This window comes from Anguilla anguilla, chromosome 6 (genome assembly GCF_013347855.1).
Source record: "Anguilla anguilla isolate fAngAng1 chromosome 6, fAngAng1.pri, whole genome shotgun sequence".
Lineage (NCBI taxonomy): Eukaryota > Metazoa > Chordata > Actinopteri > Anguilliformes > Anguillidae > Anguilla > Anguilla anguilla.
The window spans coordinates 32828222-32844975 of NC_049206.1; the positions used below are offsets into that span (position 1 = coordinate 32828222).

At 42.9% G+C, this 16754-nt stretch overlaps 1 protein-coding gene across 3 annotated transcripts in view; it reads right to left on the minus strand.

Moving 5' to 3' along the window:
• mcm3 (minichromosome maintenance complex component 3) overlaps positions 1-16754 on the minus strand; it is a 102897-nt gene that overhangs the window by 63217 nt on the left and 22926 nt on the right. For all 3 annotated transcript variants that reach the window (XM_035422280.1, XM_035422281.1, XM_035422283.1), the window contains exons 6-9: positions 9949-10057; positions 8255-8408; positions 7690-7821; positions 6658-6866 (exon numbers count right to left, since the gene is read on the minus strand). In XM_035422280.1, the coding sequence (XP_035278171.1) occupies positions 6658-6866; positions 7690-7821; positions 8255-8408; positions 9949-10057 (604 nt within the window). The remainder of the gene's footprint in view (positions 1-6657; positions 6867-7689; positions 7822-8254; positions 8409-9948; positions 10058-16754) is intronic.

The following is a 16754-nucleotide window of genomic DNA, read 5'->3' on the forward strand; positions in this document are numbered from 1 at the left end:
TCCACTCCTTCGACCTCTCCCTACAACACTCTCCCCCAACCCACAAGGCAGGCAACCTCCTAGACCTGATCTTCCTGAGGACCTGCTCCAGCTCCAATCTTACGGTTACCCCCCTGCATACGTCTGACCATCACTTCATCTCCTTCTCCCTCCCCCTCTCAACACATCCTCCCTCTCCTCCTCCCATCCCCACTGTCACTGTCCGCCGTAACCTCCGCTCCCTATCACCCTCTTCTCTTGCTCCCAGAGTGACTGCTTCCCTCCCCACTCTTCAATCATTTTCCAAGCTCCCCACTAACTCTGCATCCCCCACCCTAACTTCATCTCTCTCCTCAGCACTCGACTCCCTATGCCCCTTCGTCCCTAGGCCAGCATCCCCTCCCAGTCCATGGATGTCTGACATCCTACACACCTCCAGGGCCAGCCTCCGCGCTGCTGAGAGGAACTGGGCCAAATCCAGGGACCCATCTGACCTCTCAGCCTATCAGTCTCTCCTGACAGAGTTTTCTTTTACTGTCACTGCCGCTAAGGCAAAATTCTACCAAACTAAAATTCATAACTCCATTTCTAACCCTTTTTTCTCTTCTCTCCTCAGCGTGCCACCTCCTCCACCCCAGTCTTCCTTCACTGCAGATGACTTTGCAGCATTCTTTGACGAAAAGATTGCAGACATCCGCAGCTCCTTTGCGCCCTCCGCCCCCTCTGCGCCCTCCGCCCCCTGTTTCTCCACATTTTCTCTCCTCTCAGACTCTGAAGTTTCCCAGCTTCTGCTCACCCACCACCCTACCACCTGCGCCCTCGACCCTATCCCCTCATCTCTCCTCCATGCAATCACACCTGACATCCTCCCTTTTGTCACCTCCCTCGTGAACTCCTCCCTATCTTCTGGATGTTTCCCCTCATCCTTCAAGAGGGCCCACATCACCCCACTGCTGACGAAACCCACACTAGATCCTTCAGTCATTCAGAACTACCGCCCGGTATCTCTCCTCCCTTTCCTATCCAAAACACTTGAACGTGCTGCATCTAACCAACTCTCTGCTTTCTTCTCTCACAACAACCTGCTTGATCCCCACCAGTCTGGCTTCAGGCCTGGCCACTCGACCGAGACTGCACTCCTCTTGGTCAGTGAGTCACTCCATGCCGCACGAGCAGCCTCCCTCTCCTCTGTCCTGATTCTTCTAGACCTCTCCGCTGCATTTGACACTGTGGAGCACTCTATCCTCCTGTCCTCCCTGGCAGCAACAGGGATCTGTGGCACAGTCCTTCACTGGATTGAGTCTTACCTCTCTGACCGTTCCTTCCAGGTTGCCTGGGCGGGTAAGGTATCACCACCCCGTCCCCTCGCCACCGGAGTTCCCCAGGGCTCAGTCCTCGGTCCCCTTCTCTTCTCCTTGTACACCAGATCCCTTGGCCCTGTAATATCTGCCCATGGCTTGTCCTATCACTCCTATGCCGACGACACGCAACTCTTTCTCTCCTTCTCCCCATCAGACACACAGGTCCCTGCCCGCATCTCCGCTTGCCTGAGGGACATACAGAGCTGGATGGACAATCACCACCTGAAGCTCAACCCGGGAAAGACGGAGCTAATCTTTATTCCTGCTCTATCCTCTCCCCTCCTCGACTTTTCCATTTCCCTAGGGGACACCTTAGTGACATCATCACCCTGTGCCAAGAATCTTGGAGTGGTGATGGACAACAGGCTGTCCCTCTCCAAGAACATCGCAGCAGTAAACTGGGCATGCAGATTTTTCCTGTATAACATCCACAGAATCCGCCCCTTTCTCACCACCTACTCAACCCAGCTCCTGGTCCAAGCAATGGTTCTATCCCGCCTGGACTACTGCAACTCTCTTCTGGCTGGACTACCGGCATCTGCCACCACACCCCTGCAACTCATTCAGAATGCTGCGGCTCGTCTGGTCTTCAACCTCCCCAGACACTCCCACGTCACTCCCCTGCTCACTACCCTCCACTGGCTGCCTGTTATAGCTCGCATCAAATTTAAAACATTGGTCCTAGCATACCAGGCAGTCAAGGGATCAGCCCCAGCATACCTCCACAAGATATTCAAACCCTACATGCCAGCCAGATCCCTCCGTTCTGCTACCTCAGGACGCCTAGCACCTCCCCCTCTTCGCACCTGCACTTCCAGAACACGTCTCCTGTCTGTTCTGGCCCCACGATGGTGGAATGACACCCCTGTGGAGGTCAGAACAGCTGAGACACTGACCCATTTCAAACGACGACTGAAGACTCACCTCTTCAGGCTGCACCTCTCCCCATCCCTCCCTACCCCCCTGTAAATGACTGTAAGCTTAGGGTTGTAACTAGGCAGCTGTTTCGTAGGTGACTTAGGTGCGTTAACTGTCTTAACTACTGCTTGTATTTTTTCCATAGACTGCGTTGTTGCCGTTCTCGTTGTTTAGTGTTAATCAGTTTAACCTTCAGGGTCCAAGTTGAACTATGCGGTTGTTCCCTGCACTTGGACCGGTACTTCTCTCTAGGGGTTTCGTCATACTTGTTCCTGGTTATGGTTATACACTTTGTTGTACGTCGCTCTGGATAAGAGCGTCTGCCAAATGCCTGTAATGTAATGTAATATTCCGTAGCAACAAGATAAACCCGACATTAGCCCTAAAATATGCCAATACAGCAGTGAAAACACTGCTCACTGAATGACGAAATGAAGTTTTTAAAAATTATACCATGTCATTCCACAGTCAATATCTGGGACTAAACATTGAATAAATATACAATCTTACCATTGGTTTTACGCATAGAGATGTCCCTTTTGCGACTGAGTGATCTTGGACAATCCGTTTGTGAAATATACGCACATTTGTGATGCCTGGGTAGGCTACCTTCAAAAATAGCTGTGCGTAATACCACACCTGTTGCTTATGGCGTTGTCGTCCTTTTTAGTACAATTTGGCTTGATTGACAATGACTCGGGCTGCGTTACGGCAAAAGTTGATTCTGGTTCTACTTCTTCCCGCAGGCCGCTGCATTTTTTTTCTGCACCCCATACGGTCCCCACTCCCACAGCCTAAACACACTACCCCCATTCAAATGAATGGGAGGACTGCCGTTTTTGCCGCATTGCCTGATCTGGTGTGAACGCAGCCTTAGGCAGTAGCTAAAACGAACAGTCATCAGGTACAGGCTGCGTCTGAAAGCTTATGTTTAGCTAACAACATCCCAGTTAATTAATTGTAATGGAGCACTAATACAATAATACAAAATAAAGCATGTTTATTTAAATAAATTCCGGAAATTATGCAGACTACGCAGAAGTATAAAACAGCCTTAAAGGAGTAACATGGTGGTTTTCACACTTTCTCGGTTTTATGTGCTATTTTTACAAGAGGCATTGAAGAAACACAATGAGTAAAGCATTAAACATGTCCGTTCTTTATTTTTGGTGAAATATGAGTTTTAAATTTATCGTCCTATTTTCAACCGGTTGAGAATGTTATCGACTTAGTGCGTCACAAGTACAGTAACCACTCCCCTTTCCACACCCCGTAAAGAAATCTGACTGGACACACCATCCTGCTACAAGTGTGCTGTGAAGTTTAGGTAGTAAAGAACAAGGCTGAATCCTTCTGACGTAATTTACATAGAAACGATACGCTCAGATCGCCTAGTTTCACTCACTGTGGCCAAGCGGAATCAATAACATTTCAGAAAATATATAACTTTGAAAAGGTTTAATTCAATCTTCTACTGGGACTTTTGCCGTTTATTGAGGGTGTGAAAGAAAATTTCAGTGCCGCTGACTATAATCAAATGTTTTTCAGATTTACTGTTCGATTGAGCAAGTATCATTCAAAGTACATTTATATGGGTCAGTGCTGTCCGATTGTGCTGACCACTTCACATTAACTTTGTACGGCGATCAGTAAAGGCTAACAGCACAGCACCACTTAATTATTGTCACTTCTATCACAACTGTAATGAACTAAAAAAAGGCGACAAACTACCTTTTCTGTGAGAAATGTATTGTCGAGCTCACGCGCATACACTGCCCTCCCTACTGTCAGTCAGATTGCTGTGATAGCTCATTCTAAATCATATTTGGGGACCCATGGATAACTTGTGACCCACAGTTTGTGCCGCTGACTTACATGCAAGACAATGCAAATATTTGACTAACGTTAGGTTCACTTATTAGAGTGCCTTTTAAGGACTATTAGACTATCTCTGGTTGGTTATATTCATTTATAGCTAGCTAGCTAATGTTAGCTAGCTATGTAGTTTGCTTTCATAAGGACGTTATAGTTGTGGTTTCATCTTAACTTGGCTAGCTAGCTAGCAAACATTATTACTGTATAAATCAACGTCCTTAGCTATCGATACTTGATATACTAAGTTATGTGAAAATTCAGTCTCCCAAGATGAGCACGTATCATGGAGGTAGCTATGGTAACAGGGCACGTTCTGTCAATCATAGCTAACTGACAGTTCTCATTACCACGCCCAGACAGTTCGGGTGAACTTTTATAGTGGAAAATTTAGGCTTCGAAAAATACATTTTAAAATACATTTAAATGACTGAATAATAAAAAAATTATGCACATTTTTTTTGTTGTTGCCTAAAGACAACTGGCAAGTGTTACATTCAACCACCATGTTACTCCTTTAACTGACTTATGTCAGTTGCTCTATAGAAAACGGTCTTCATGATAGCTAACAAGCGTGCCCACACAATTACTGTATTGTTGCAGAATAACCAGTTGATTGATTGTAGCCAGCTAGCTAAATAATATCACAGACTGGAGGATAACTGACACGTGAGTTCAATACAAATTAACGGTCATTCTTTTTACCAGTCAGTTAAACTCAGAACGGACATTATTGTCTGGTGGGGACCACATCTGTACAAATAGTCTAATTAGAAAACCGGAGCTAGTTGACAATGTCATGTCTATGTTACCTTAGCTAATGTTATCTAGCTCTCCTGCAAGTTAACTGGGATGTTGCTAACTAAACATATGATTTTAGACGCAGCGCGATCTTGAATTATTCGGCTTACTGGCTACGTAGGCACAAGCTAATCGCTTTCCTTAGAACTATAAAGGTCAGTAACAAAATCTGATTATGTGGCCTGTGCCAACGCACAAGTATACAAGTGTTGCACACAACACAAATAGAGACTCTCATACGCAAGAGGCGAAGCTTATAAAAGAGAGAAGATGCTTGCAGTATGGGACAGTGCATGTAACAAAAATATATAGCCAGGCTCTTCAGAGAGACTACCCAAAGTAGACATGATCGGTTTTGTGAATCAACAGTTATAACCTGTTAGCCAGAGCCGTCTGCCAAAGTGACCTCATATCATCTGAGCGGCGTAAGGGGGCACTAGTTGCTAACTATGTGCTTTTAAATTTTTGTAAGACAACTGACAAACTCTTGCCCTGGCTCTACAAACACTGAGCTTCTAGTCCCTGAGCGGCTCGCATTATCTACCATAATCTAACATTGCACGAAAATAAGTCACAAATCCAAAAACGTTTGTAATTATAGTTACACAATAGCTAGATAGCTTGCTACCTAGGTAAGTTACCTCACTAACAATGCCTTGACTTCTTGCTAACAGTAGTAATCATGCCTAATCGATCAGTCGGTTAACCTAGCTACCTAGGTGAACAGCAAACTAAACATTATTCACTAAACATTACTCCTTTATTTGGTAGATATCTAGTTAATTGCAATAACTTGCCATATACATTTCACATTTCTAATGTGTGTTGGCTCTGGGAGAAATTTTCCCACCGACGCCTGTGGCAAAGGCTGCTGATTCAATTCAATTCAATTGTCCATAGAACTGAAGGCGCCAAGCGAACAGATGGGACAGCACCAGGTATCAGACTTCTTTCTTCGATATCCCATCCTGACCTCCATCATACCCCCAGGGATAAAAAGTATAATTCTCCTTCCTAAAATGGCCACAGCAGACTACCACGTTTTTCATAACAGATGCTGCAGTGAAGTCTCCTCTCCCCACCTGCACAAATCGCACCCATGCATGAAAATATGTACTTTTTCTTAAGGGGGGGGGGGGGGGGGGGGGGGGGGGGGGATGAACTACATGCCCTAACAGGCTAGAGTTTGCACTGCCTGGACTAACACAGTGGTTCACCATTCTGGCTAGCTGTGAAACAAAAACTTTAAGGCAGTAACTGGCTAAACCGATTGACTAACATTGTGCTCAGGTAGGGTCAGGCAAGGAATGAACTCCCCTTTGTTACGTCACTGGCCGATATCAACATTTATTGGGGGCGTGGCTTAGAATGCCTACTTTTTACTATATTTCGGACCATATGGCCTGTATTTTCATTATTTAAACTTTTTTTTTTTTTTAAACCATCCTCTACATGAGCCCAGAACTGTAAATACATTTAAAAATTGCATGTTGCCTTTTAATTCTATTCTATTGCAGCAAACCTATGGGATAGGACACCACTTTCTGAAATCTCTTGTATCTCATCTAGACATGACCTGCTGCCACGGGACAGTACAGTGCTGTGATACAAGAAAAAACAAAGTTGAACTCTGGAGATCTTCCCTTACAGTACAGTCCATACTACTTTATAGGACAAAAAAGCAGTATGTATTATATAAAAGCAGAAAAGTGTCCTGTCTACATACCCTGCCATAGACTGGGTTGGCAGCTGCGAGGACACTGCATCGGGCATTGAGACGGGCGTGGATCCCTGCCTTGGCAATTGTAACGCGACCTTGCTCCATCACTTCGTGGATGGCAGTGCGATCCATGTCGGACATCTTGTCAAACTCATCGATGCACACCACGCCCCGGTCACCAAGAACCATGGCCCCTGCCTCCAAACGGCGCTCACCTGAGGAGGGGGAGGGGGAGGTGTGCTTGATGGCTCAACCAATCTCAGATTTCAAATTCAACTTGCTTTAATGCAGGAATCACGGCTTTAGATACTGTAAAAAAAGGTGCAATTGTTTTTTTTTTAAAAGGGCAGGCTCACCCAAAAATGAAATTTAGGTATGTTTCCGCTTACCCGGGTACTATCTATCTATCCAGATAGTTTCAGCAGCCTCAGAGAACCTGAAAACCTTTCCAAGTCTCTATCCAAATATAATGCTATAGTTCCTCACGACCATCCACAGAGTTTAATTTGTGCATGGAATGTTCTGTGGATGTTCATAAGTTACTGTGGCATTATATTAGTAAAGAGACGTTGTTGAGTTTTTCAAATATAAATTTGTGGTGCTTTGAAGCCTCAAAAGCAGGGGACCCATTGAGGTCCATTGTATCAGGGTGAACAGTAGAAAATATCTAGAAGACATAACAAATCTTAGCAAAGATACTCTGAATAAGTGAAAACATACCTTAATTTCATTTCTAGGTGAACTGCCCCTTTAATATCAGTATATATCAATGAAAGTATTTATAGAAAAGATAAAGAAACAAAATGGCCTCATCAAAACAAATTGTGGGTACAGCTTCTTTGTGAATCTACTTGGTGAATTCCTTAAAACCACACAAATAAAGGAAATTCTAAATACTGAATGTGGGTGGGCCTTCTGTGTCCCTCAGCTCCTGGCAGGTTGAAATACAGTGCTGCAATTGGAGCCATTGGTCCAGTTGTGTTTTTGGTTGCGCACCTTCCATGCATGCTGTGCAACTGGCTAGCTACTGGTGCTTACCGGTCTCCTGGTCAGTGGTGACAGCGGCAGTCAGACCTACTCCGGAGGAGCCACGGCCAGTAGTGGGGATTGCCCGGGGGGCCGTATGCAGCACATACCTCAGGAGCTGAGACTTTGCCACAGAAGGGTCACCTGTCAGACACCAAACACACGATCAGTTACACCAAAACACATGCAATAGGCCAGGGTTGCACAATTCTATTCATGCAGGACTTGTGTGTGAGATGGTTTGGTCTCCAACAAAATATTCGGAGTTATTTTTCGAAATAACTGCACATTAGTGCCAAAGCCCTCCTATATCAGACTAATATCATTATGGCAAAAACCAAAATAACAAGCACCAGAACAAAGCATTAATGCTAGATATTTACTGCAAAGCTCATTAGACACAAATACATCAGTGATCTCAGTTTTGATCAGAACTAAATAAAGGAGCTTACATAAAATAGGCAAACAAAAAGTACCATAACTGGAGACTTCATTGTAAACAAGTTCAAAGGCATCAGTGACAAGTTATGAACAATCTGACGAGGTGAATTTTCAGCAGAAGAGAAGGTAGCATTACCTATGAGCAGCACATTGATGTCCCCTCTGATCCGTGAACCATTTTCCAGAACTTTCTCCACCCCTCCCAAAAGCATGCACAGGATGGCCTTCTTAATGTACTCATGCCCATGGATGCTGGGAGCCAAGGAGCGGGCCAGCTGGGTAAACACATCCTAGCCACAGACAAAGAGTTATAGGGACATCTCCAATGGACAATGTGAATTTCTACATTTCAAAGTTTAAAAACAATGATTATGTACAAAGCAAAAATGTATTTGATGTATAGGAGCCATTAAATAATAGCAGTTTTTTGGTATGGCAGATGTCCTTATGCAGGCCAACAGAGCTGATACTTCGTAGCAGGGGCTGGCAACTCAGCTCCTGCCAGAGACACATGTTTTTGCTCCATCCAAACAACCATCCATAACTATATTACTAAATTCACTATTATGCTTGATGAATGCAGGTGACCATGTCATATAAGTACTTCAGGGTTAAGACTTATATGACTTAATATGTTCTAAATGCCCTCAACTATGGAAGTATGTTGTAAAAACCAGACAAGTTTTTTTTTAAACCCCAGCCTTTAAATAGAAATTCTGAACTATGGAGATCACCATTATTTTAGACACGTAGTGCACTTTGGGTAGATGATGTAAAATGATGCACTGGAGGATAACTCAATTGTTTTATCCAGGAATTTTGGTTATTAGTGAAAAATATCAATACAGTGCCACAGAATGTGTGTGTGATATGATACACAGCATATCTGTGGATTCGATAACTAAAATATTTCATCTGGTTTTAATAACATTTATATAATGGAAGGCATTCACACCATATTAACCTCTCAGTGCAAAGCCCCTAGTGGTCGGCACGCCGGCGTGCCAAGACTTCTGAACTCAGACATTCAGTGCTACTGCAACCAAAGTATGAGTTAACAAGACCAGGTCAAAACCTAGTATATGGCTGGACCTAACACACTTCACCCGGCCGACCAATGGTGTAACTTTATCACTCAGTGACTCAGTCACAGACATTTGCAGGGCTGGCCCCGCTGTTGCGGTCCAGCCAAAAACAGAAAGGCTTTGTTTTAGTTTCATTAGTAGATGATACACAACAACCATGCTGAATACGGAGTTTTGCAGCGCCACCACTGTCGCTCTGGTCGATCATTTAACAAGCAAGGACCACAATGGAAATAAGTCTTGTGACTTTTTGTGTTATCCTTGACGCTCTTTTAATTGTGCATGTACATTGGTGTTTGCAACCATGTAATTGTCCTTTTAAAGTTAATCGTCAAATAAATAAACTAAACTAAAAGCACCCCCTCCCTGCAGTCTCATCTGCAACTACACCCCCCACCCATGACATAATGGACAATATTGTCTATCTGGGCATTCATAAAAATATTCTTTCACCACTCAAAAATCGTATTCCGTCATAGCAACAAGATAAACCCGAAAATAGCCGCAAGATATGCCAATACAGCAGTGAAAATGCTTCTCACTGAATAACGGAATAAACAAGACAAAATGGAAAATTGCCAGAACATTTAAGGGTTAAGATGCATGCATGAAAAGGGCTTTAGTGTTTCACCATTCACATAGATGTATCGAGCAGGAGCCCAAATACTCAAACAGTGCAATCAACCTCAGCTGGGCCATAATCAGCAGGGGGCCATACCCTAGGCTACACTGTACACTGCCTCACCTTGGGGCATGACTGGCTGAAGGACTTGATCTTGGCCACATCATCAGCAGAGAACAGGGGGGACATGTCCTTACTCATCTGCTTTACCTGACAGGCAATCAGGATGGTCCTGAAAAGAGAATTTGAAAAGAAAGATCAGAAAGACATTTTTTAAAAATCCAACTCATACCAGAAAAGATTTGCAAGATGAGACCAGATCCGTTCTGGATTCATACATTACATTACAGAAAAAAACACAAGCAAGCAACATGCGCACATGTGTGTGTGTGTGTATGTCTACACACACATCAAATATATACATATACTGTTGTTACATTTTTAAAACATTGATAATCCATCAACAATCTTCTTGAATCTTCTTTTAATGAAGTCTTTTTATGTCAATAAGATTGTCAATATCAGAGGTCTAATTTCTCTGCCTCTGCTGTTGTCTAACTGGGGACAGTCGAGTTTAACTCTTTTGAGTTTATATCGGCTGAGGATCTCTTGGATATAGTAGCACACATGAAATCATCCACAGACCACTGTCTCTGACATTGTCTCTACCACTCTTAAAGGTTATGGAAACTGTTTACCCAGGTATCCTCTCAATTAGTTCTCTGATGATGGGCTCTGTTCCTTCTTGCTTTAAATATGCCACTGTTCAGTCTCATTTGAAGAAAACCTAATCTAGATACCTCTGTCCTAAACAATTATAGGCCAATCTCAAAGTTGCCATTTCTTTCGAGGATTCCTGAAAAGGTACTGCAATAAAAGCAGTTATTGGCTAACGACCTTATTGAAAAATTCCAATTTTGTGCAAATGCATAGCCCTTAAACTGCTCTTAAAGTAACTAATGATCTTTTAAATGTAGATAATGGTGCTTGCTTAGTACTGGGTATACTAGATCTGTGTTGCTTTTGATAAGGTGGATCTTACAATTTTAATTGACCATCTTAGAGTGGATGTTAAAGATCCTGCTCTGAATTGGTTTGTTTCTTATCTCAATGGTAGACAGTTCTCAGTGTCCATTGGTGAGTTTATATCTTTTCCAGCTCCCATTACAATGTGGTGTCCCTCAGGGGTCTATTCTGAAAGCCGTTCAGTTTTCTAATTGTATACCTTTTCTGAAAAATGTTCTCATTTCTATGCTGATGAAACAAAACTTTACCTCTTTGTAAAGCCAAACAAACTGGCTAGGCCAGTTAGTCTTCAGGAGTGCCAACAATTGCTGGATGGACCATAGTTTTCCACAGTTGAACAGAGAGGTTTTAATTATTAGTCCCAAGCTTGAGTCTGAACTTATATCCCATACTCTAAACAAGGGGTGTCCAATCTTACCCGAAAAGGGCCAGTGTCGGTTTTTTTTTTGAATCAGGTTTTAGCCTAGCACAATGACACCTGATTCAACTGATTAACTAATAATGGTCTTCAATCAAGGCCTTGATAAGCAGAAACAAGTGTGTTAGTGCTGGGCTATAACAAAAGCTGGCACCCACACTGGCCCTTTTTGGATGATTGGACACCCCTGATTTAAACTCCCCCAGATTTAATGTGAAGCCTCCCTCTCAGAACATAGGGGTTATTTCTGATTTTCACCTAAATTTTGAGTCTCACATTAAAAAGGTAATGCCAAGCCTGCAAAAGCGGGATAGAATGTCAAAGCATAGCCTAATTCACTTTTTTGAGGTAAACATTTCGTTTAATTTTGGAAAATGGCACGGATGACTGGACTTGACCTGCTTCATGCCTTGTTGGAGAGCGATGTCATTTCGAACAGCGAACTGATCCAGCTGAGGATCAACTTCATGAGTAAGTATATTTCTTATGATCACATTGGTAAGTATGTGTACTGTATTGCAACATATCTCTTATGAATATCCAGCAATATGCGCATTTGTAAATTCCCACACTACGAACGATTCAAACTATTGCATCTCAAAATTGTAGGCTAGGCTCTCTGCGTCTGGTTGTGTTAGAATAAGCAGGTAGACTGTATTTTTTTGATCATAATAAATAGCCCATGCCTGGTGTGCAGTGGCGTGGCTAGGATTCTAAAGTTAGATTCATTAGTTAGTGGTTTGTCCCTTTTTTGCAAAGCACATTTAATTTTCACCTGTTGAAGGAAATGTGTTATATAAATAAAGTTTGATTTGATGTCATACTTCCTAACAATTTTGTTTTTATTATATTTACAGAGATCAGGAAACATGGCCTAGTTCACCACTAGCTAAGAGGCCATGCAGGCATTGCAAGAGTACACCAGTCTCATCTCATCTCCCATGCATATAGTTTACTTCAATAAATGTTCCAAAATTAAAAGATGTCTTTGTTTCGGTCTTCTAAAGCTGGCGGTATATTCAGTAAGAAGAAAGAACTTCAGGATTGAGAACCACTGGCGAACATGTCCACGAACACTGCTGTCGGTATACTCAGTGAGAACACCGCACCGTTTAAAGTCACTCCACGCCGCTGGGGCGTGAATAATTACGAGGCAGCTATTAACCGGGGCTGGAACCTCAACCAGACCTCCGTCTCGTGGCTACGCAATGGATGTATAAAGAGAAGGGCTACGCGAGATCACAACACAAAACAAAAAGTTTAAAGTGTTTAAAGTGGCTTTAGTTTATCTAGAAATGCAAAAGAAGAAAAAAGGCGAAGAAGATGGTACGTTCGCCCTCTAAATCAGAGTAGGACGGAGAATGGAGAGTTTTGTCTGTACATTCGGCAAATGCGAGTTTAGACGAAGGGGTCCACTTTCTCTTATTTCTGAATGTGTGCTAGGCGCTTTGATGACTTGCTGAAACGAGTAGCACCACTCATCAAACATGCTGGAACTCACAGAATTCCCATCTCTACAGAAGAGAGATTGGCGTTGACCCTCCTTACATTAGCATGTGAATTCAGCCCTCTGAACTCTCAACCGTGACAGAACCAACTGTGATATTTGGACCAATAGCTGAGAGGGGGAGGTCGGAGAACAAGAAAGAACTTTTCGAAAAGTTCTCCCTGGAGGCCGTCGCACACTGCACCGTGCGAACACACAACACTGCGTCTTTTTGTTCGTCAGTTGTTCAGATTGCTTCGTTTTGCTCAAAAAGTTCTACTTCGTACGAAGTATACTGTCTACTTAAATGGCTCACCGAGTCTTTGTTTTAGTGGTGGGGAGGCATGCTGCCAGGTGTGAATAGCCTACTTAGCTGGCAGGTCCTCCTACCCAATGCATATTCATTACAGAAAGGCATATTTGCCCTCCCATTCTCATCTGGTAGTAGTCACAACACTAATTTTTAGCAATTTATTTTATATTTCTCATTGGATTTGCTAAAATATTCTGTCATCTTTTGATACCCAAGACCTTGATGAACACATTTCAGTGATCCAAAAACTTTGATACAATTGTTTAAGTGTGATTTATTACAACATTCCTGTGCATGTTCAAAATTACTGTTTACAGTTTGTGTGTTTTTAGAGCAATTTACAATCCACGTATGATTATGACCTACTTACTGCTGCCATATTATTGTAGCCGAGTTTGTGCTGAAACAGAGATATGAAACACTTTGGAATCACTGCATATAAAGTTGATGAAGTTTACACAAAAGAGCATGGCACAATCACCAATGTTCCTCAGTTTACCCTCAGACCCCAGAGGGTTAAACAGTCATGCACTGACTAGACTCAGAGGGAGAGATTTAAGAGCAGTAAAAGAACACCCATGACCCCCAATCATTGCCGCACTCCAATGGCATTCTGTGCCTTTTAGAATCCATTTTGGAAATGTATTACTTTTAAATAGGGATGCACCAATTTGATAACAGTTATCAGTAGCTGGCCTAAAATGCTGAATCATTTAACATAAATGAAAAAATTATTTGTAAGCTAGAAAAATTAGTTGGTGTCACTGGGCAAGCCCTTATGTGATTTTAAAAAATCTCAGTAGAGTGGTCGCTGGTTTCAGATGACGCTTCTGCCGCGAAAGATCTTCCCGGCAGTGGCAAATTTGGATATTTTCTTTGTATTTCTACAGGAACTACTTTTGTTCTCAAAACCACCACCAGGTGGCAAATGTGAGCACTCAAAATCATATCTGGCAGTTAACACTTTAACTGTAGCACTCACGAGCAAAGTAGAACAGTGTTATCGCCGGTCTTATTTTAACAGGAAAGGAGAGGAAAATACACTTTAAAGATAAGCTGAAAATAGGGACATACTTGTTACCCATAACATTTTTGTGTGTATTTGAGTGACATTTAAATATATGGTTATTTAACAAACTTTGTGGTCAGACTGTGAAACTTAATAACAGTCAGATAATTTTGAGCACAGTCTAAAGTCATCCATCTTAGTTTCACTTAGGATAGGGTAGAGTTTGTATAACTGTAAAGCATCATAAATGTAACATGGTAAATAACTTTTTATTCACTGCTGCTAGTCATCATTTGAGAATTGTATATGCACAATTCAGCCCTGTACCAAATGATTAATGGAAAAGAAACCGCATTTATCACACACATTTATTATAAGCACACACCAGATTGGTCTGCTGTGGCTATTTGGTTTTGAGTGAACTGTTTTAAATTAGAATGTATTCAAGGCAAATTTCACGTAGTCGTTTCTCTCCTGCCAGTGTCTAGTTGTTCGTTTACCGAATAGGGGAATGGACAATTATTGAAATTACTGAATCATTTAAATAAACCATCATTGTTTAACATTTGAGTATTTGCTCATGGTTAAAAGGGAAATGAAGGAAGCGAGGGTAGATAATGTTGGTTCATTACCGCTGTCTCTACCTCGGCATTCCCGTGATTTGTTTTGTCTGATGTTTTTTTAAATTGTTTTTTAAATGGACTGCATTTATATAGTGCTTTCATCCAAAGCGCTTTACAAGTGATGCCTCTAATTCACCCATTCACACACTCACACGCCAACGGTGAAAGGCTGCCATGCAAGGTACCACTCAGTTCGTTGGGAGCAATTAGGGGTTAGGTATCTTGCTCAGGGACACTTTGACACACCCAGGGCGGGGGATCAAACTGGCAACTCTCCAACTGCCAGACTACTGCTCTTACCTCCTGAGCTGTCGCCCCGTTTTTTAGGCATTTTTGAGAGAGACCGGCAAATGTGCGCAGACCATCTTGTGTACATATGAACTGGAGATGATAGGAGGGGCCAGGCGGTGAAGCCTAAGAAGTAACGGAAACAGTCTCTCCTGCGCATAGGCTACTTCAGGGCAAAAGCGCTTGCTGCTCATTGAAGTTAATGTAGAAATCCAAGGTGATTTAACAACCAAGGAAAACCTCATCTGTCCATTTTTGTGATTATATATTTCATTATGTGCAACAGTTTCTGAAACAATGGTTGTTGTGGTCCAGAAGTCTTGGGAAAATGTATCATCAATTTATCCTCGGTAGCACTGTATCCTACAGTAGCTTACAGTGTGAATATAGTTTATTCCACTGTACAATGGCTTGGCTGAATACTAGATTCTGATTGGTCCAAGGGTGGGCAATAGCATATTTCTCAGTAAAGGGACACCTCGGCCTTTTAACAGTTCTAAAATCAATGCACTACTGTGCTGGCAGAGATTAACTCTTGCCAGCAGGTGGTGCTATTGGTTTTTTTGTGTTCATTTCTTGTGTGTTGCAATAGCCAATAGGAATGACTTAGGTTAACCAGGAAACAGGAAGTAAGTCTCACACGTTCAGTTATGGCCGACAGAGACAGAGGTCGGATTTGTTATGATTGAATCTGCATCCATCCTTCAATGCACGGGTTAAAGCGGAGGCAGCACGAGCAAGAGCAGTATTTGCTCAAAGAGAAATTGAAATGAGAGTTAAGCGAGCAGAGCTCAAAGTGGAGGAAACACGTCTGGAGGCCACACTGGAAGCGCTTCGTCAGCAACGTGATGCAGAGGCAGCCCTCGCTGAAGCCAATGTAAAGCCACAGCGAGCGAAATGGATGAAGAGTGCATGAGTGGTGGCCTCTCAGACATTCCTTCCCTTACAATGCACCAGTGAGTATGTGAAAGACCAATTGTTCCAAAATGACAAATTAGACCCGCATGAGGCGGCAGTGCATTCTACATTTTCTAAACTCAAGCAGGACGTTGACATGTCTGTCCCTAGTATTAGACCCTACATCACCGTCTCACAAGAACAATGGCATCTCCCAGCCATCCCAGTGCTTCGCAGTGCGTGAACCACCACCATGCTCTAGACCTCAGATTCCTTCACAAGAAAACTCAAATATGTCTGACCTCACCAGATTTCTAGCCAGACGCGAGTTGCTCACTGGAGGACTTACAAGGTTTAGCGACAATCCAAGCGACTACTGGGCATGGAAATCCTCATTTGAAAACGCCATTCAAGGTCTGCACTTAACAGCTAGTGAAGAGCTTGACTTGTTGACCAAGTGGTTAGGTGATGAATCCTCGCCACATGCAAAACGCCTACGGGCAGTGCACATCAACAACCCTTCCTTCGGACTGACCAAAGTGTGGGAGAGGCTGCAAGAGTGTTATGTCTCTCCTGAGGCCTTGGAAAAGGCTCTGTTTGATAGGCTGGAACATTTCCCCAGAATTTCAAACAAGGACCCTCATCTACTATGTGACCTTGGGGACCTTCTTTTAGAGACAGACTCTGCCAAAAGCGAAGGCTACATACCAGGACTACTGTACCTCAACACAGCGCATGGAATTCATCCCATAGTGGACAAACTTCCATTTAGCCTGCAGGAGAAATGGAACAAAGTACAAACAAGAACATTTAGTGTCATTCCCTCAATTCTCTGTGTTTGCCGCCTTTACTAAAAATGAAGCCAGAAT